General features: G+C 37.7%; 1 protein-coding gene across 1 annotated transcript in view; it reads left to right on the forward strand.

The window, feature by feature from the left end:
• Positions 1–20,929, forward strand: part of rasef (RAS and EF-hand domain containing) — a 99,692-nt gene that overhangs the window by 39,919 nt on the left and 38,844 nt on the right. The window contains exons 4-7 of the mRNA XM_028802431.2: positions 3,271–3,366; positions 7,312–7,389; positions 7,503–7,618; positions 18,088–18,156. Of these exons, the coding sequence (XP_028658264.1) occupies positions 3,271–3,366; positions 7,312–7,389; positions 7,503–7,618; positions 18,088–18,156 (359 nt within the window). The remainder of the gene's footprint in view (positions 1–3,270; positions 3,367–7,311; positions 7,390–7,502; positions 7,619–18,087; positions 18,157–20,929) is intronic.

The raw sequence follows: 20,929 nt of genomic DNA on the forward strand, positions 1-20,929 counted from the left end.
AATATGCAAGGAAGCACCAGACACGGCAAGGTGGGCCAGGCTCTGTCCCAGCAGACATTGGAGTTACATGGGAAACAGCCTGGACAGGTCACCAGTCCATGATAAGGCTCCCTCAAGCACACATACACACTCATGCGGGGCTAATGTAGGATCATCTGTTAACCTTACATGTGGGAGGACACCCCTCATGGACATGAAGAGAAAGTGCAAACTGCACAGGCAATGGTCAGGCACAGGAAAACTGGATCCATGAGGCAGAAACACCACCTGAACTAATATTCAGTACTCTCTGTTACCAAAGTGGACACACTTCTGACTGCAGTACAAATAAATGGTCAGGTAATTTGGTCTACAGAGTGCTAGGTAATCGACTCTTAAAGTCTTTTCAGATATGTTGTTCTAATTAAAAGAGAAAGGATTAATTATTAATTATTAATTTATTAATCCCATTGGGATTAATAAAGTATCTATCTATCTATCTATCTATCTATCTATCTATCTATCTATCTATCTATCTATCTATCTAGATGAATGCAGTTTTGGCTACTGTTCAAAAGAGTAAAGGAGTGACAAAAAGTTTGATCAGGATGGCAGTCAAGATGGATCCTGTGTTCTCTTGCTTAATTCTTGTGACTGTTTGTTCTTCACACATGGAATTTTGAAGCAGTTAGAAATAATCTGTCTATTCTTTAAATTTTTGGTAGGATCTATCTATCTATCTATCTATCTATCTATCTATCTATCTATCTATCTATCTATCTATCTATCTATCTATCTATCTATCTATCTATCTATCTATCTATCTATCTATCTATCTATCTATCTATCTATCTATCTATCTATTGCATGTTGTGTTTGTATTTTTTTTTCCTTGAAACTATACATTACATTTTTGCTTACTATAAGCCCAAGTTGAGCTCTGCGCTTACCAATAGAAACTCTATTATATATAGAAGTATACAATTTTCACATATTTTTTGTATAGATTGTTGCTTCATATTTAACATAACTTTTAATGGTTTTCTTCATGTTTGGTTTCACAATAAAACTGTTTTTCCTCGGTTATGTAATACAATCCCAAAAATACTTTGTCATTTATTTCTTTTTCTCTTCCTATAATTCTATGAAGGCAGTATCATAGTTGAGATTTATATTTGAACAGACTACATTTATGTAATGGACAGGGTGGGGGATCTACTGTGAAACTAATGAAGCTTAAGCTTCAGGACCCCTAATCCCGGAGAGGCCCCAGAAGCGACTTTAATCCACAGTGCTTAAAAATTTTAGGTGTCTGTTGTATGAGAAGGGATTTTCAAAAATAAAACAATTAATAATATAGTGTAATTCAATGCAAAGTAATAGGTACAATACAAATTAAAAGGTTATTAAAGTATCATGTAGGTAAGCCATAAAAAAAAAAAAAAAATTCAAATTAAGGATGTTTTATACTAAATATATTTAATATACAATAATTATAAATAATTTAAAACACTATTAACATTTATGACAGAAATTATAACTTTTATCAAAATTATTTATCTTAGGCTAGTCGTAATTGAAAAAATGAAAACATATTTTGTTGTTTGAGGTTACTGTAAAGGACAACATTTTGATAACTTTTCAACTGAGAAAAGCGCTACATAAATGTAATGAATTATTATTATTATTATTATTTACACAAATAATCTTATAAAACTTTAAAATATACTGCAGTAAACATATAATACTATTACAATAACTAATAACAATTTTACCTATGTACAATTAAAATATAGTAAAAATTAAAAGGTAATAAAAATACCTTCTTTGGTAGATACAAACAATATATGATGTGGAGTAACAAGAAACGAGAGCTGTTGAAAAGGCAATCACAGTGCTAAACTGAATCACGTTAGCATCGCGTTTTTCTTTTCAGCTTGATAGCAATCTAGAAAAGATTTTTTTCAATAAATTGTTCATAAGGATATAATATTTTAATTACCTCTACTCAAAACAAATGTTATATTTTAAAAATCGGGAGTAGTCTCCCCTAGACTTTCTTGTATACTTAGATATGGGGGTGGATATTTGAGGAGTAAAGACAATGATTATATTTTTATATTATGTACATTAAAGAACCATCAACAACAAATCAAATCAAATTAATAATATAATGAAAATTTATTATAAAAGTAAAGTTGAATAAATCGGACTCTGCAGCTGCATGAATAAAAGGTAAAGTAACGGAAATAACCCAAAAGTTGAAAGAAATCTACGTTTTGTATCTAATACTTGAATGCAAAATTTGGTTGACCTAAGTGAAAGCGTACTCAAGTTATCGTTTTTACATTCACATACACACACACACACATCCACACACACAGACATAATTCCAAAAATGGTATTTTCAGACTCAGGGAGGTCTAAAATGTCGGGATTCATTTTGACATCAAATCTTTGGACGATTACAACGCTTTCCCTATACTTTGTATATGAGAAAGTAAACAGTAAGTTAAGTAAGAAGTTGAAATAGTGTTAGATTAGCTTTTTATGAACAGTGGTTACCCAGACCTCCTTGCTGGTTGTGAAGGGGCCCCCATTACAATTTAATCTTCAGACCCCAAAAACGTAGGTCTGCCACTGATAAGGGAGTGTATCTGATCATTCTTGGCCTACTTAATGAATTTTCTCCACTACTATATTACTTGATAGAGTTCAAGTTGTCATTTAACTGGATAAATACTGCCAAACTCTGGCTGATCCGGACCCTGCTAATGTTTGCCCTGACTTTGCATGTTCTCCTTTTGTTTGCATGTTTTTCCCCCCAGGTTCTCTAGTTTTCCTCTCATGTCCCATGAACATGCCTGTTAAGTTAATAGACAATGTTTAAGTTGTCCCTAATTTATTAAATAAGGGTGTGTGCACAAGTGTGACCTGCAGCGGACTTGTGCTTGTGTTGGTTTCTGCTTTGTGCTCAGTGCTGACATGTTTGGTTCTGATTCTATGTGACCTGAAATAAAAATAACTGGATGAGTTACTCTGTTGTTAGGTGATATTCAGTATGAGTGCAAAAACAATTTTCAACATTTCATGTCATTTTCTGTGTGAAGTGGTATCAAGTGTTGTACTGTTTTCAACATAACATTTAGCCTAAATTCAATATGGAAATTATGACTGTTATTAAACTTATTTCATTCTAGTTAATAAGTCATGCAAATATCATATGGTACAGAAATGCTTAGGGGCCTGCCTTTTATTAATACTGTATCTTCTGTCTTAACTCTATTGCAGGAAAGTCAAAAAGCAGAACTGGTGCTCACTGACCTTAAACGTCAGTATGAATCAGAAGTCTGTGAGCTACAGATCACAATCAAGAAACTAAAAATGGTAATGGTAACTCACCATCAGCATCAAATGGTAGATCTAGTATTGTCTGGTCTATGTTGTTCCAGGAGACTAATTGGTCTTCAATCCAAACGGTTTTAAAGTTTGCCTGTGGTATCATATACTAGGGACTGTATGCATGAAGGCATTCATACTGATTAAAAAGTGATGCTTACCTTATGAATTTAAATGATATTTTTTTCTTTACACCTGTTTTCAGTACTAGGGTGTTAGCCATTATGAATGTAGTAAGAAGTCAAGCAAAATGACACCTTTTATTGGCTAACTAGAAAGATTACAATACGCAAGCTTTTGAGGCAACTCAGGCCCCTTCTTCAGGCAAAATGTAATCATCTTACATCTGGGGCCCAAGTTGTCTTGAAAGCTTGCATATTGTATTCTTTTTAGTTAGTCAATAAAAGGTGTCATTTTGCTTGACTTCTCATTATGCCTGTTTTCATGAATGATGAAAGGTGTTTTTTTTCTTTTTTTATCTTCTTAGAACAGAGAACTCTTTGTGTGTTTAGATGCAGTCCCAGCTTAATGAGGTCAGATATGGTTGAAAGTTGTGTGGTGCAGAGTAGAACTTTAGGGACTGTAAAATCTCAACTTGATGTTATTTTGGACAATCTAGAGGAACAGGATAGACAAGCTCGTTGGGCAGAATGGCCTGTTCTCATCAAAGCTTCTGTAATGTTTGTGAAGAGGGAACAGACTGCACAGAACCAGGAGAACAGTTGGGGCACCAGCCAGGCTACCCCATTTAATTGTAAGGCGTCAAGCCAAAGAAAAAGAAATAAAAAACGGTGGTGTGGTGCACTTGGTGCAAGAATTTGGTGTTCTTAGCTACAGAATTTAAACAACAAAGCAAAAGTCCATCAGCAGGAGCACTGTCTCCGTTGCCGGTTGGTTCCAGAATGAATCGCCATCTTCTGCAGACCACCCATTTTTATTGCATCCTGACTAGAAGGGACATAGCCTGCTTGGGGCTGAAAGTGGTGGCTAGGCTTCTTCCATGGGCTGCCTTTTGGAACTGTAGGTGAAAAAGAAGGCAGTATTAGTGACAGAGCCATGTCTCATCCCGGGGTGGTCTCTCTTATCTAGGCAGAGCCAGCAAGATGTTTCCTAGGTGCACATGGGTGACGTGTTCTGAAAAGTAAAAGCCTGCCCAGAAATGACCACTTCAATTTATTTTCAGAAAAAAACAAACCTGACAATATCAGACCCATCTGCATTAAACACTATGAAAAATAAAAACTGTGGTTTGCACAAGTGGTGCAGGAGGGATAGTGGAACAAATACTTAATGGTAATGGACGATTCAGTATGCAACAGCAAATCTTTGTCTTTCCTCGGAGTTGCATAGTTGCATTATTATTTACTTGCTGGGGAATGCGTCATAAAGGGTATGATATTGACTAGATAGGGGTTCTGTGTATGGATAACTTTTTCAGACAAAATGAAATTAAATAAATACATAGGAAAATAAATGACTGTATAGCAAAATGTAACAATAAATTAATAAAAATATAATGGTATATGAGCATAATCAACTTCATGAAATATGTTATTTAATTTTTTTTATGTATGCATTTATCCATCCATCCATCCATTATCCAACCCACAGGGTCATGGGGGTCTGCTGGAGCCAATCCCAGCCAACATAGGGCAGAAAGGCAGGAAACAAACCCCGGGCAGGGTACACACACACCAAGCACACACCAGGGACAATTTAGAATCGCCAATCCACCTAACCTGTATGTCTTTGGACTGTGGGAGGAAACCAGAGAACCCAGAGGAAACCAACGCAGACACAGGGGGAACACATAAACTCCATGCAGGGAGGACCCGGGAAGTGAACCCGGGTCTCCTAACTGCAAGGCAGCAGCGCTACCCACTGCGCCACTCATGAAATATGCCTTAATATGAAAACTGTAATTTTCATCTGTCAAAGTACTTTTATTTGACTGGTGAATCATTGGTAGAGTGTGTGTAAATCTGTGGCCATCAAGTGTCACATCTGATGCAGGCTCTTGAGACAATGATGAATTCAGAGCTTCTTGAATTAAAGTAGCTGCTTCATGTAGTAATTCTGCCCAACTTTTCTTGCATTCATGTCCATCATGGATATGCACAGCCACAACTCTGAGCCTATGCTTTGCTTGCCCTTTGAATCCTGTTAATAATAATAATTCATTACATTTATATAGCGCTTTTCTCAGTACTCAGAGCACTTTCATATGCAAAGCTACAAGTGTGTGTGTCCCCTGTACTGACGATTCACCAATCAAAAACCAGTACTTGCTAGAGCCCACCCTCTTAGGTTTAATGAAAGAAAGTGGCCATTTTCATTTCAAGGCATATTTTGTGTGCGGTGTCACTGAAATAAATAAGTAAATAAAGAAATAATTGAATAAATATGTAAAAAAAAAAAAGCAACAAAAAACATATGTCCATCCATCCATCCATTTGCCTAACTTGCTTATCCAGGATAGGGTCGCTTGGTAAAACCATATATTTAATGAAATATTTAATTATTTACATTCTTGTATTTATGTTACATTATGTTGTAACATTTCACAATATATTTATTTGTTTGTGTACTTACAGTATTTGTTTAATTTTGTCATAAATATTTCTCCAAATCTTTGAGAGGTGAAAATACAGAAGTGTTAAAACTAGGAGAATACTTGCTGGAAATGCTACACCATTGCTTTCAACAAATATTAAAAGAAAGTGTTAGGAACTAATGAAGGTACATTTTTTTTCTTTATAGTTGCTAGGATTTTTAAATTCCTGTGAGTCAATGAAGTAAACATCCAGAATGGGTGTTTGCAGATAATACTAACTGAGGATTACAGATGCAGAGGGAAAGGAATACTGCAAACTGTATGAATAATTTATTTGTAGGCATTTTATTAGTCTTTGCCCATGATTCTTATAGGATTTGCAACTCCACAGCTGACTCAAATCTCATAATGAATTAGGATCACTGATCTTATTTAATTCAAACTTCCTTTGTAATAATATCCAGACAAAGTTTATATATATATATATATATATAAATATATATATATATATATATATATATATATATATATATATATATATATATATATATATATATATATATATATATATATATATATATAGGTGTGATTGTTTCACCAATGGCTGCATGTACTTTTATGAAAAGTGGAAGAAAATTTAGGAATAATCCAGCTTGGAATACAAGCTATATATGGATCCTATATGGATCTGATATGATTGGGTTTCTATTGTCAAGAATTAAGTCCCTCCTTTTATGATGTCAGAGGCTTAGTTAAGACCTGATTGGATGAAAGTGAATGGCAATCCAATCAGCACAGCCTGGGAGAAAACAAGTGATTTTAGTAGCATGTTATAAAAGAAAATCAGCTACAGTTTCCTGTGATATTTAGAAAGGGGAATGCAGGAAATGGGGAAAAACACGCCAATGTGCCACAAGGTAATGGCTGTGAGAAAAATTAGTTTAAAAGTGTGCATACAAAAAAGATTTTAACCATTTTTTTCCATTCTTTTTAAGCAGTAAAGTTCAAAAACTGTGAGATGTTGTATTTCTTCTGTGCACCAAGCAGTCAGCATGTAGAGCTTCTGTTGCTGCATAAAATGCATAATGTATGTCGTTGGTGCGGTGGGCTGGCACCCTGCCCGGGGTTTGTTTCCTGCCTTGTGCCCTGTGTTGGCTGGGATTGGCTCCAGCAGACCCTCGTGACCCTGTAGTTAGGATATAGCAGGTTGAATAATGGATGCATGGATGAATTGATGGATGTCGTTGGTTGATTCTGAAGTTTATCACTAAGCAAGCATTTACCAGGTTATAACAATTAATTCAGATTCTTTCATTATGCTACTTGTTTTCTTTCCTTATTACTTCTTAATGCAACTTTGCAAACCTTTTCTGTTATAGGTTGAAGAACAAAAGAAAAACACCAACCTCAAAGGTGAGGTTTTAGGATTAAAACGGAAGATAACAGAATTAACTTTGGTGAGAATTATTTTTATGTTATTCAGAAACAAATGAGTTATGTTCTCTAAACAGTAGCCTCCAGGTTAAACAAAAACTTACAATGACTAAAGATGAGTCGTCCATTATTTCAGGAAAATCAACAATTGAAGAAAGACTTACTTGAATCTCAGATGAACATTGCAATTTTTCAGACTGAGCTCGATACTTTGAAAAGCGAATACACCGATCAAAGTATTAACATAGAAAGGTGAGATGTTTTTCTCTATAATTTATATTTTTAAACCTGGGCATTAATTCTTCATTGGTACTCTTAACACTAGAATTACCAAAGCCTACGAAAAAACTCGCCCACCTTAAATTCCTTCGCACCTCTTCGTCAGCGTCTTTTGTCCTGTAAATGTGCCGATCAAGACAAGCAGCAAGCAGCCTGCTATTCCATCCCCCCACTGCCGCAGAATGTGCGGAATGTTTCCCCAGCTCATGCCTTGATTATCTGGGAGTGAAGTGCTGGAGTTTTAGAGTGGAAATAATAAATCGTTATTTGGAACACATGCATTTCATGTGTGTTCTGTTTCTACAATAATCTGTGTAAACACATTGTTAAAACAGAAACGTTTTTCATATTTGCAATGTACACACTTCTCTCTATGCTGTGGTTTTTATTACACACCTGAAAGAATGAGACAATATATGTGACATTTTGAAGAAATCATTTTATGACCTGAATAGTACCAATCAGAAAACATCATCGCACTAATGCAATATTATTTGAAAACGAACACCGTCAGATCGGGTGTGAATTTATGCTGGCGCTGTTAGTTAGAGTCAAATCAGGAGGAGCCAGGGGTGGAGAGCGTGATCATGATTGAGAGAATAAAACTGAAAAAAACTAACTTTTACAGGTACCATAAATTTATACCCAATGTCCCATATGTTTGTCTCTTTCTTTTTTGCCTGGTGCTGCGTTGACATCATGCACCAGAAGGCATGAGCTTATTCAGTGCTGAACACGCAGGTGGCCGGTTGCTGTGTGCTATAACAAGCTTGACCTGGTGGCGATCAACGCACATGTACTGTGCAAGGCATGTATGAGGTCCACTGAGAAAAGAAGAGTGTTCATGGCTCACCTTGAAGAGGAACTTCGTTGTCGCATCTTACTAAAAAAGGCGATAGATAAAGAAAAGTAGGATGCAACATCGACAAGCTTCTGTTCCAAGACAGCCGCTTTTCCCAGGAAAGTAAACTGAGTCAGTGTCAGGTGCCCTTTCAATGTAATAGGAACCAAAGCATAGAGAGAAGTGTACTAATTGCAACAGGTACACATGTCATAAATGTAGGAAGGACAGTTCTTACGTGTGTGAACTGTTAACATTTGAATTTGATGATTGCATATAGCGCTGAACTGACTTCTCTGTACTATTGTTGCCTCTGCAAGTCCTGGAGTACAAAAGAAACAACACCATACAGCAACATGTGGGGACTGGCAAAATCGGAAAAAAAAAAAACACGGTCACTGATTACAACTGCAAGATGTATGATAATGTGAATAATGTTGCATCCATGCCACAATGTTTTCCGAATTGTACTATACAGGTCATAAAATGAATAATTCCAAATATCATATATACCTATGTCTGTTTTTTTTGTCAGTGTGGCTTTGACATCATGGACCATAAGGTGCATACTAATTCAGCGTGAGCAGAAACACTCAATAAAACTGAATAAAAAAAAAATCAAGTACAGTGAGATAGGAAGAAGGCAGATTCACCAGCGTTTGTGTGTCAGCTTTTATCCATCCAGATCAGAGAATGTCCAGTTCCATTATCTCAAAACACCACTCACATCTACAGTTATTTCCAGTTTCAAATAAAAACTAACAGCGTCAGATCCGTGGGGGGGTGGTAGTATGTATCGTGATCGTGACTGAGAGAATAAAAGTGAAAAAAAAACTGTAACTTTTACAAGTACTATAAATGTACACCAGCTGTTACAGAGGCAAACCAAATGTACGTGTTTATTGTATAATATTAACAATAAGAGCATCTCACTACTGAAAATGATAAATATAGGTGGCAGTCAGGATCGAACTGGGGGACTCTTGATTATAGGTTAGCAATTCTTACTGCTACGACATGCCATGCAAGCCGTTTTATCATCCTTGAACCTTTTGTGAAAGTGTTTATTTGATCTTTGGACTTCAGGCTTGACACATTATATAGTTTATGCCTACATTTTGTCATTTATTACTAAAATATGAAAAACGTTTCTGTTTTAACGATGTGTTTACACAGATTATTGTAGAAACAGAACACACATGAAATGCATGTGTTCCAAATAACGATTTATTATTTCCACTCTAAAACTCCAGCACTTCACTCCCAGATAATCAAGGCATGAGCTGGGAGAACTTTGTGCACGTTATGCGGTGGTGGGGGGATGGAATAGCAGGCTGCTTGCTGCTTGTCTTTATCGGCACATTTACAGGACAAAAGATGCTGACGGAGAGGTGCGAAGGGATTTAAGGTGGGCCGGATTTACGAGTTTTTTCATTGACTTTTGTAATTCTAGTGTTAAGTTCTCCAGTCTTTCTAAGATCAAGGTTCCAACCCCAGTAGTTTGCGAGTAGCAGCAGGTTACTGTGTTGTATGTGCTTGACGCACAGTGGATGCAAGAGTTGTCATTCTTCTTCTTTCTATCACATAACTGACTTTCACAGTTTGCTTCACACTCAGGAGATGCTGCTGCTCTTCCTTTTTTTCTGCCATGTCACCTTCTCAATCAATTTGCATATACAATTTGCTGTAAGAAAGTTGTGAACTGTAATAACTTTGTAGATGTTGCCGCTAGCCACATTTTTTGCATCACTAGTGTATGTAATGTCATAAACTTATAATTGAGGCCAAGGTCAAGGTTATAGCCAAAGTGGTTCACGAGCAGAGGTGGGTAGAGTAGCCAAAAATTGTACTCAAGTATTAGTAGCGTTACTTCAGAATAATATTACTCAAGTAGAAGTAAAAAGTAGTCTTCCAAAAAATTACTCAAGAGTAAAAAAGTACTTGGTGAAAAGACTACTCAAGTACTGAGTAACTGTCTGATCATAATAAATGATTTATTTTTTAGAAATGTTGTAATAAGACAGACAAAAATATAAAATAATGTGCAAATTCTGCTATTTCCAAATAATAAAATAAAAAATGAGTAAAAATAAATAACATCTTTACAAAATAAAGATGCACAAATAACACAAAGTTCCAAAACTCAGTTTTTCACAACAAAGCTTTTGAAGCCAATACCTACAGTAGGTAACATGTATGTTTGAACAGTGAAAACTACTTACAGTGACAAGATATACTGTACACCAGGGGTGCCCAATACATCGATTGCAATCGACCGGTAGATCAGAAAGGTAATGCAGGTAGATCACGTTGCATTCAAAAAAAATTTTTTTTAAATGTTAGTCTATCATACTGTATATCCTCCCTATGGCATTTGCCACTTGATTGACATACAGGGCGGCCAGTCTGAGATCTCTTTTCTTCTAACACACTGGTCATCCCGCACGCACTATCAAACGCGCGAACTACTGCAAAACTTCGGCTATCTAAGTGATCTAGTTAACCTTCCAATTTATATCGACTAAAGAAGGGATTTAAAAAAAATTGTTGGTTATGGGCTGGATGTGGAATTGGAAGAGGATTTTTTTTCTCTCACAATGTCACAATCGAAGTGTGTTTGTCTGATCTGTCAATCTATCATTGCTATTCCAAAGAAGGAAAATGTGGAAGGGCACTTTCAAACTGTTCATAAAAACTATGAAACTGACTTCCTTCCAAAAAGCGATCTGAGAAAGAGAAAGCAGAGGAAACTAAAATCGCAGTTAATCAGACAGCTGTCATTTTTCAGTCGGCTGAGTTCAAAAGCAAAGGCAGACTCACCGAAGCATCGTTCCGGGTGAGTCACTCGATCATTAAGCATAAAAAGTCCTTCCAAGATGGACAGATGATAAAAGAGGCCTTTGTTGAGGCAGATGGCTAAGGAGAAATTCCTGCTGAGATTTCAAGACCCCTGGCCGGAGAAAAAGGAGTTTCTCCTTGTCATTAAACATGCAGAATAGAAGCAACTTAATAACAATCCATGGCCGCTAGACTTGGCATTTTTTTTCCGATCTGACCAACATGTTGAATGAGCTTAATTTACAGCTGCAAGGAAAAGAGAAAACCATGGTCAATATTATTAGCTCAGTTAATGCTTTCAAATGAAAAATGCAACATCTGTACTCAAAGCTGCAGCGCCTTGATTTGGGGAACATCCAAAACCTTGCGTCAGAGCTGGAGACGCAATGGAAGGCGTGTGCACAACTTGACAGCATACGCTACACAGAGCAGATTGAAAATTGTCTGTCAGACTTTGACAGACAGTTTCAAGACTCAGCTTTACTTGAGCCAATCGCTACATTTAAGTGCTATCCACTTAGGGAAGATGTTAAGGGTGATTCACCCGCATCAAAAATTGCAACACTGTTTCACCTAAAACTCCTCTACAGTGGAGGATGAGATTTTGACACTACAGGATCACATTCAGCTGAAGTCTGGGGCTCTTGGACAGTTTTGGAACTTACTCACAGAGGAAAAGTACCCAAACATGAGGAAATGTGCTGCCTCCTTGACTGCATTATTCGGCTCTACTTATTTATGCGAGTCAGCCTTTTCCCACATGAAAATGATGAAATCCAAATACTATAGTGACCATAAATGTATTGAATTGTTATTGTGTCATAAAGGTTATTCAGTTATGCAAGGTACGACAACATATATTTTATGTATAAAGTATACTCAGTATATACAGTATATAGCATTTTTAATGTAGGTAGATCATTTCAACCTGGTCATTTTAAAAGTAGCTCGCAAGCCGAAAACAGTGTGGGCACCCCTGCTGTACACTGACAGTATAATACTGCATATTCACTTGCCCTCCAAATAGCACAGCTGATAGAAAATAACATTAGAACAAGGCAGCTTGTGCACGTACAAGAAGTCTCACTTTAGCTTGACTGTCTGTGTCTGTGCATGTTTGGTTAAAACGTGCTTGTTCTTCACTCAGTGAAGTGATAGTTAAACTTCAGCAGATGTTGGCTCTCATTTTTCATGTACAGTATTCCCTGTCCGCTGTCTGTGAGGAATTTGTGCCTCTAGGATGCGACAGTTTGTGTGTAGTCACGTGACTGCATGGCTACGTCTGATTTGTGAAACGGAGTCTTGTGATTATTGTTGCTACGTCTGATTGGTGAAACAGTCATGCAGTAGATCCACTGGCAGATTCTCTCTGGCAAAAATATAGTGTACTGTATCTAATTGAAAAAAGTGTTGATTTGAGTGTTGCCCAATGTATCGGAGTAAGAGTAGCGTTTCTTCTTCACAAATGTACTCAAGTAAAAGTAAAAAGCATGGTGCAGTAAAACTACTTTTAGAAGTACAATTTTTTTAAAAAGTTACTCAAGTAAATGTAATGGAGTAAATGTAACTCGTTACTACCCACCTCTGTTCACGAGTAACCACAAAGATACTCTTTGAATTTTACATTATTTCATTTTACATACATTAACTAATTTATTGTGCCAATCAAGGCACTGGTTTACTGTAATGTTTGTAATTACTGTACTTTACTTTGTACAGCAATTTGTGATATTATTTACAATGTGAGGTCCATGCATTTGCCCATTCACCAATCTGCCTGCCTATTGTTTCACCCATTTATCCACTGTAGATTGTCAGATATTTAGGGCCTGTCTCAGCAATGTTCCTTTAATAAGGTACTAGCCCTCGGTGGGGACTCAGTCAGTGACAGGCTACACTCAGCCAGTTTAGATTTGTCACTCAACTTAATTACTTGCATTTGGACTGTTGGAGGAGATCAGAAGAACAAAACTGAACACTGAAGGAATCCCAGACAAAATAAAACAAAAGAAAAAGAAAACCAGGACTTAAACCACTGTGGTGAGTATTGCCATACTCAGAAATTTACTATATAAAACAAAATTAACATTTTTTTTGTGGATGGTGTATGTTTGGCATCACATGATTGTGGTCATCATCTTAGTCACAGCAGCAGTTCATAGTCAAATGTGATTCAGTCGAGATGCAAATCAGCACCTCCAGATCCGCATGCTCTTTACAGTTAAGGGAAATTTGTTTTTGTGGTTGAAATGTATGAAAATATTTTCTGACAGCAACCTTCTTCACATTGATGAAGATAACTAACATGACAACAATGATACATAAAGACAAACTGTAATAGGTAATTAACTCAGTACATTCATCTTACTAAACTGTCTAGCCATCTCTCTTTTTATCCATCATCACTTTGTGAGCCCAGTTAGTCATTTATGGGTCAATTGATTACCAAAGCAGCATCAGTCATGAGGGACCAACCCAGAACAAGGCAACAGCTCACTGCAGAGCACACTGACACACACACACCCCTCTCACACTCATACTGAGTTAACTTACAGGCTCTAATTAACCTGTGTGGTGGATGGCTGGCTAACTATTCCGGCCCTCACCCCCAGGCCGCCAGATGGAGCTCTCCCGACAGCATGGAGGTTCCCCGAATTCCAGCAGGGCCTCATGGACCTTGTAGTTTGTATGCACAGCCCTGCTGGATACCATGGGGGCCACCGGGAGTCGCTGTAGGGAGGCTGACAAACTCTTATGTGCCCTATAACCTGGAAGTACGTCCTGATCACATGAACAGGAGAAACGACGTGCTTCCAGGTTGAAGAAAAGGACTTTTACCCTGACCCGGAAGGAATGAGGACTTGTGGATTATGGGACAGGAACCACTTCCGGGTCAGGGGGTATAAAAGGACGATGGGAAAGCCCAGACATTGAGCTGAGCTGGGAGGTAGGGTGGCGAAGTGTCTGGGAGAGGAGGAGTGATTATTGCGTTTATAGAGAAGAGAATTGATTATTGTATGAGTAGTGTGGAGTGGAGGGTGCTTTGTGCACAGTATTATTATTTAATAAATAATAATTGGTCTTTTACCTGGTGTTTGGCGTGGTACCTGAGGGTTGAAGAGGTCGATAAAAGCCTCTACTGCTACACCTGAGATAAACATCTTTGAAATACAAGAGAAGCTAGGAGCCATGGAAGAAAAAACATGCACACTCCACACAGAGACAGACCAGACTCATTTTCAGACACAACTAAGATCGAAAAATAAACAAAATGTGTGATATTTTTCTCTAATCAAACTGAATTAATCCATATTAGAATTTTACAAAGTGACCTAATACTGTTTTTTTTTATTTACATAATTGACCATTATAGCAGAGTTAAAAAACCTGGCTCAAAAGCACAATGAGAGCGCTACTACATAGGAATCAAATCTGTCGCATTTTAGTTATTCCTTCATATCTGTAAATTTTACATCACAATACCCTAGTTTGGTGATATTAAGTTTGAGTACCTCAGAATGTTGTTCAGAAGTGTACTGGGGACCGACTGAAGTACTGCAGTTTTGTGTTGGACAGTGGTGGTGAAAAGGAGCTAAATTTTGAGACAAATTTCTCCACTTTACCTGTCTACTGTGCTCACCAATTGTAACAAGTGTGGCAGGCGGCTGGCATCCATGCCCAGCCGGGACGCCCCTGCACACTATATTCAAGGGGAACAGCCCTGGAAAGTGCAATACCTCCCCCTGGACGCTAGATGGCCACCCCCCTGGGCTGGAGTAGTGCCTAGGTTTCCCACAGGGCTCCCTGGGAATTGGAGTTGGGGGTGCTGTGTTTGGGACTCCTGAGCCCGTGTGGGGAACAGATTCATCACACCTGGAAGTGCCGCCGGAATCATGCCGCTGGTGATCAAACACCTGGAGCACTTCCAGGTGACCTATAAAAGTAGCCAGCGGCCACCACTCAGTGGCCAGAGTCGGGTGGAGTAGGACAAGGTTGCTAAGGAGGAGTGGTGGTGTCAAGGAGAAGCTATACTGGTGGTGACTAGTGCATGGGACTGTGTCGTGGCTGGGGGGATTACGGGGAAGACGTGCCCTCCAGCTGAAGATAAATAAAAGTCCTGGTATTTCACACGTGCCTCCCGTGTCCAATCTGTGTCGGGTCAGGCACTATATAGCGTCTGCTTACACAAGTTTTTAGCTATGACTGAAAGAATGAATGAGATGCGCGGCTTCACAATATGGAAGGATTTTAGTGTTGAATAACACTGGAGTTCATAATTATAGTTATTGCAACCAGTTCAGGTGGTTTGTGCATCAAATAAGGCCCTCTTTTGGATGTCTCCCAGGAATATTTTACCAGATATGGTGCACATGAAGGTGACTCATGAGCTCAACGAAGATATGCTGGATTAATTACATCTCTCTCACTCACCTGGCTTGAGAGTCAAGATAATGGCAATTCTCCAGCTCTCGGGGGAATTAGAGGCTTCTACTCAGATCAGGGCTAAGTGGTCAGACCTGCACGGCAAGTTACTGCTGAACCTCACCAGGAAAAACAAACAATACAGAGGATGAAGTGACATGAGTGACATGAAGTGACATTTGGATCAATAAAGCAACTATCTATCTATCTATCTATCTATCTATCTATCTATCTATCTATCTATCTATCTATCTATCTATCTATCTATCTATCTATCTATCACTAAATGGAACACTGGTTGTTAGTAATACAATCTAAAAACGCTGGAAGATGTACATAGAGAAATCAGAGAGAACTAATAAGATACAAATGCTGTATCTAAAAAGAGTGGAAAAACCTAATTGTAAGTTCTGTAAATCAGAGGTTGAGAAAACACCAAGGTAGGTAGCAGAGCAGCATCCAACATAGCACAAAAGAGACGAGAGATGTCCCTTCCTATACACATCTCATGCACTATTCGTGTGGCCCGTGATTAAAGGACTGATGTCAGGAGTGTCTGTTGTGGGTTCATAGATTTCCACAATTCAGGATCCCTGCAGGCCAGCAAATTGGATGTCAAGTTTTTGTTGCTTAGTTTAGTTGACTTGAGTCAGATAGCTCCACCCACAACCCTAATCTTAACTGTAAAGTGTAACAGGGCATATGGCGTAATGTCACTGGTGTACAATGCCAAGCGACAACCTCCTCAACAGGCTGGAGATCTGGAGGTCCGCTTCTTTACACTGTTCAGGTTTTTGCTGTTTCATAAATCGTGAACTTAATGTTTTTGACAGTCACCTGTTGTGATCATTTAATGAGCAGAGAGATGGCTTCAGGTCAAAACCAGTGAGGAGCAAAGAAAAGTAAAAAAATGAAAGCATTAAGAAGCAGCTTGTGCTGCATTTGCAGGTGTGTTTTAGAATCCTCTATTTGTCCAACTTCCAGTAAGCTGGTTAACGATAAATCAGTTGCCACAACACAAAAGCTAGCAGTTTACTGGAATAACAATGGAACAGCAATAGCATTATGTGTGATAGTTTTGTTATTGAGTGTTAGCAAATATTATCTGACGTCATAGTTCCTAACTGACACATGGTTAAAAATTATTTATTACCTCCACAGAGACTTCAGGAACTGTACATGTGTTTAAAGTCTGATAACTTTAGTCACTAAGTGCTCTGAGTGTTGTTGCATTGAGGACACATTTGTAAATTTTTAACAACACACAGGCATTCTCCTTTACCAATAAGTTATTGGCTGAATTGTGGAAAACCACCACACAAGCAACTTTGACATACAAAAAGAGCAGTTAGCTCTGATTAACTTTAATTTTGGATTAATTTTATTGGCAGATAAGATTACTAATTTAGTTAATGCCTTATTGCTATCTATCTATCTATCTATCTATCTATCTATCTATCTATCTATCTATCTATCTATCTATCTATCTATCTATCTATCTATCTATGTCCAAAGCTCAGTTCTTTTCATATCTGTCTATTGAGTAATCAATAATAATTCAGTATGCAATTTTGTATCTTTTTATGAGGTCAGCATGTCTGCTTTACAGTTCCAAGTAGCAGTCCAATTTCTCTGTTGCTTTTCCATTCCCCCCTTGTCTGGATTCTTTCCACATCTCAAAAACATGCAAGTTAGTTTGACAGCTGTAAAATGGACCTGTTATGAATGGTTTCTGTCTTGTACCTTTCACTTTAAAGCATCATGAATTTTTGTAGCTGTAACAAGATTCTGTTCTTCTAAAGTTGTCACTTTGAGTCATTGTAATTTTTTTCCCCCTTTATCATAGTTGACTGTTCTCAATATTATAACCATGTGTTCTTATCCCTGCAAGGTATTCAATTGATATTAATCTTTTTACAACTTAAAGTATCAAAACTCCCCTCATGTCTGTTTTCTCTGAGTTCTGTCTCTCCCACGTCCCAAAGATGCGTATGTGTTAGATTAATTGGTAACTGTAAACTGTCTCTAAATGAACGAGTGTATGTGTGAGTGTGTTCCAGGGGTGGTTCCTGCTGTTAACTTGAGGCTGCCACAATAGACTGAAGTCCCTGTGTCCCAGAACTAAATTAAGCTGGTTCAAAAATGAATAAATTTCAAAAGCAAGTCTGGTGAAATGGCTGCATTTAGCTATGTCCATTGTGATGCATCTGATTTTTTATTTGAAACAGATACAACAGTTTTTGGGAAATATACTCAAGAAAATGTTTTGTACCATCGTTCTATTAATACCAATAGAGATATTTATATAATCTGGTTCTTTTCTGTTTTGTTTTATGTCCAGGTATGAAGAATTGCTCAAAGGTTACAGTGATGAGCGAGATAATCACGCTAGACAAACAGAAATATTTCAGTAAGTCCTTTTATAGTTAATAATATTAATTAGTATGAGTCATTGATATTCAATTCTTCTGTGTGTTATATTCTGATATCTGAGCAGTGTTATAAAAATTGTGCCATCCAGAAAACCTAAATAACTGGTAAATATCAGGCGACTCTGGGGTGCAGCAAACAGAAGCTTACTGTACAATATTTGACATACTGGGCAGGACTTTATGCTAAGATATTAATGCAACTATCACTACAAATACACAGGTATTCATTTTTGATGCTAAATAGGTTCTTTCAGCGAATTAGTTTTAGTGAGTTTGAGCGTGGTATATTACATTATGCAATTCAAACTTGGCAGTTGCAGTCATAATTGGTGTTATACTAAACTAGATAAACAAACAACTCAGGGATAAACTCTGGACGTTTTATGTTGGCATTGCACTAATTTCAGGTTGACATCATATCAGGTGTCTCTTGAGCTATGCTAGTCAAACTTGGCCGTTTACGTTACGCTACAAGTGTTCTAAAAGTGTTGTTTAAAAATGTTGTACATTGACATACTTTGCATTCTTTAGTAAGGAAAGTTGATGCCACTACTGCATTGTATTTTGCTGAAATTAAATTCTCTGAATGTTGTAATCTGAGCTGCTTCTCTTCCAAGAAAACCTTTGTGATGTATGGAACAGGGGTTGGTAAACCTTCTTAAGTAAGAACAATTCCTTTCAGCAAAAGGCCAGACAATGCAAAGCTTTGTTTTTATGCTGTGTGGGCTGTACTTACCCACTTTTTAAGATGCCCACAGGATTGTATAGAGTGAACAAAAACTATCATGAGAAAACGCACAATGTATGAAAACATAGTTTACAATTTAGTTTGGTTTATTCTCATAATGCACATTTCTTTTATGCTCTAAAACAATATATTATTAACAACTATCCATCCATTTTCAAACTTGCTTAATCCATTTCAGGGTCTTGTGTGCCCAGAGTCAATCCCAGCAGCATGTGACACATCAAAGAAACCGTATTTGGATGGTATAGGGTGCCAGTTGTGAAGAGATCAGATACCACACATGAAAAAGGCACTGCTCAGACAAAACAAAAGCTCCCATTCCAGTTACACCAGTGTGCCATCTCCAGTCACTTGTCAGTTCTGACAGGCTTTTGTGACATCTTAAGGGCTATGAGACCTGGAGACCAGAATGTAAGGGGCTGGCAGGGAGGCGGAGATAAGCTTAGAGGAGCTCATCCAGACTGTTGTATTGTGTGAGTAAGGAAGAAATCAACCAAATGCGTGCAACTCCCAAGTTCTTTCAGGGTTTTTCATTCAAATTAGTGCCTGGCAGCTTGGCGATATTTTCCAACGTGCAACTCGCGCCACCACAGAACGCAGTCATGCACACAGCCACACTGTCACTGGAGCACATTACAATCATCAATTAGTCTAACACACTCATGTTTTCAATTGATGAAAAAACCTACACAGACTGAAAGAAAACATACAGACTACACACAGACAAGAGTTTGAATCCATTGTCCTGGAGCTTAGCAGCAGCAGTGCTAGTGCCAGAGCCTCTGTGGCACAAAGTAGAATGGATCTGCAATAAAAAATACCATATAACAAAAACATAGAAACACAAAAAGACTGCACAGTATGTGTGTAGAAAAATAAATATATTCCTGTAAAGTTTCTTTACTTATCCTTACCATTCATATGCTATACACACATATTAATTGTTTTAAAATATGTTCTAATATTTTGTCTGTATATCATGTTATGATCCTGAAGTAGTTTTTACTTTATTTAAAGGTGAGGGTAGTAAGAACAGCATATTGGTTGGTTCTGCTTTCTCTTGGAGCTGGGAGACTGGGTTTAAATCCCTATCTGATCGCTGTTTGCATGGAATTTGTCCTCAATGTTAATTGTTAACTTCAAACTGGCGACCAGTCCAAAAGTATCTCATCAAGAGTTAGTATCTGCCTCGTGCTGGATGATGCTGGTATAGGTTGTCGCTTTCTTTGACCCTATAATTGAATTAGGTGCATCACATCTAGTCTGGATAGATAGATAGATAGATAGATAGATAGATAGATAGATAGATAGATAGATAGATAGATAGATAGATAGATAGATAGATAGATAGATAGATAGATAGATAGATAGATAGATAGATAGATAGAGTGCATCCAGAAAGTATTCACAGCGCATCACTTTTTCCACATTTTGTTATGTTACAGCCTTATTCCAAAATGGATTAAATTCATTTTTTTCCTCAGAATTCTACACAGAACACCCCATAATGACAAAGTGAATAAAGTTTACTTGAGATTTTTGCAAATTTATTAAAAATAAAAAAATTGAGAAAGCACATGTACATAAGTATTCACAGCCTTTGCCATGAAGCTCAAAATTGAGCTCAGGTGCATCCTGTTTCCCCTGATCATCCTTGAGATGTTTCTGCAGCTTCATTGGAGTCCACCTGTGGTAAATTCAGTTGGTTGGACATGATTTGGAAAGGCACACACCTGTCTATGTAAGGTCCCACAGTTGACAGTTCATGTCAGAGCACAAACCAAGCATGAAGTCAAAGGAATTGTCTGTAGACCTCCGAGACAGGATTGTGTTGAGGCAGATATCTGGGGAAGGTTACAGAAAAATTTCTGCTGCTTTGAAGGTCTCATTGAGCACAGTGGCCTTCATCATCCGTAAGTGGAAGAAGTTCGAAACCACCAGGACTCTTCCTAGAGCTGGCCAGAAATCTAAACTGAGTGATCGGGGAAGAAGGGCCTTAGTCA

Source organism: Erpetoichthys calabaricus, chromosome 5, assembly GCF_900747795.2.
Source record: "Erpetoichthys calabaricus chromosome 5, fErpCal1.3, whole genome shotgun sequence".
Taxonomy (NCBI): domain Eukaryota; kingdom Metazoa; phylum Chordata; class Cladistia; order Polypteriformes; family Polypteridae; genus Erpetoichthys; species Erpetoichthys calabaricus.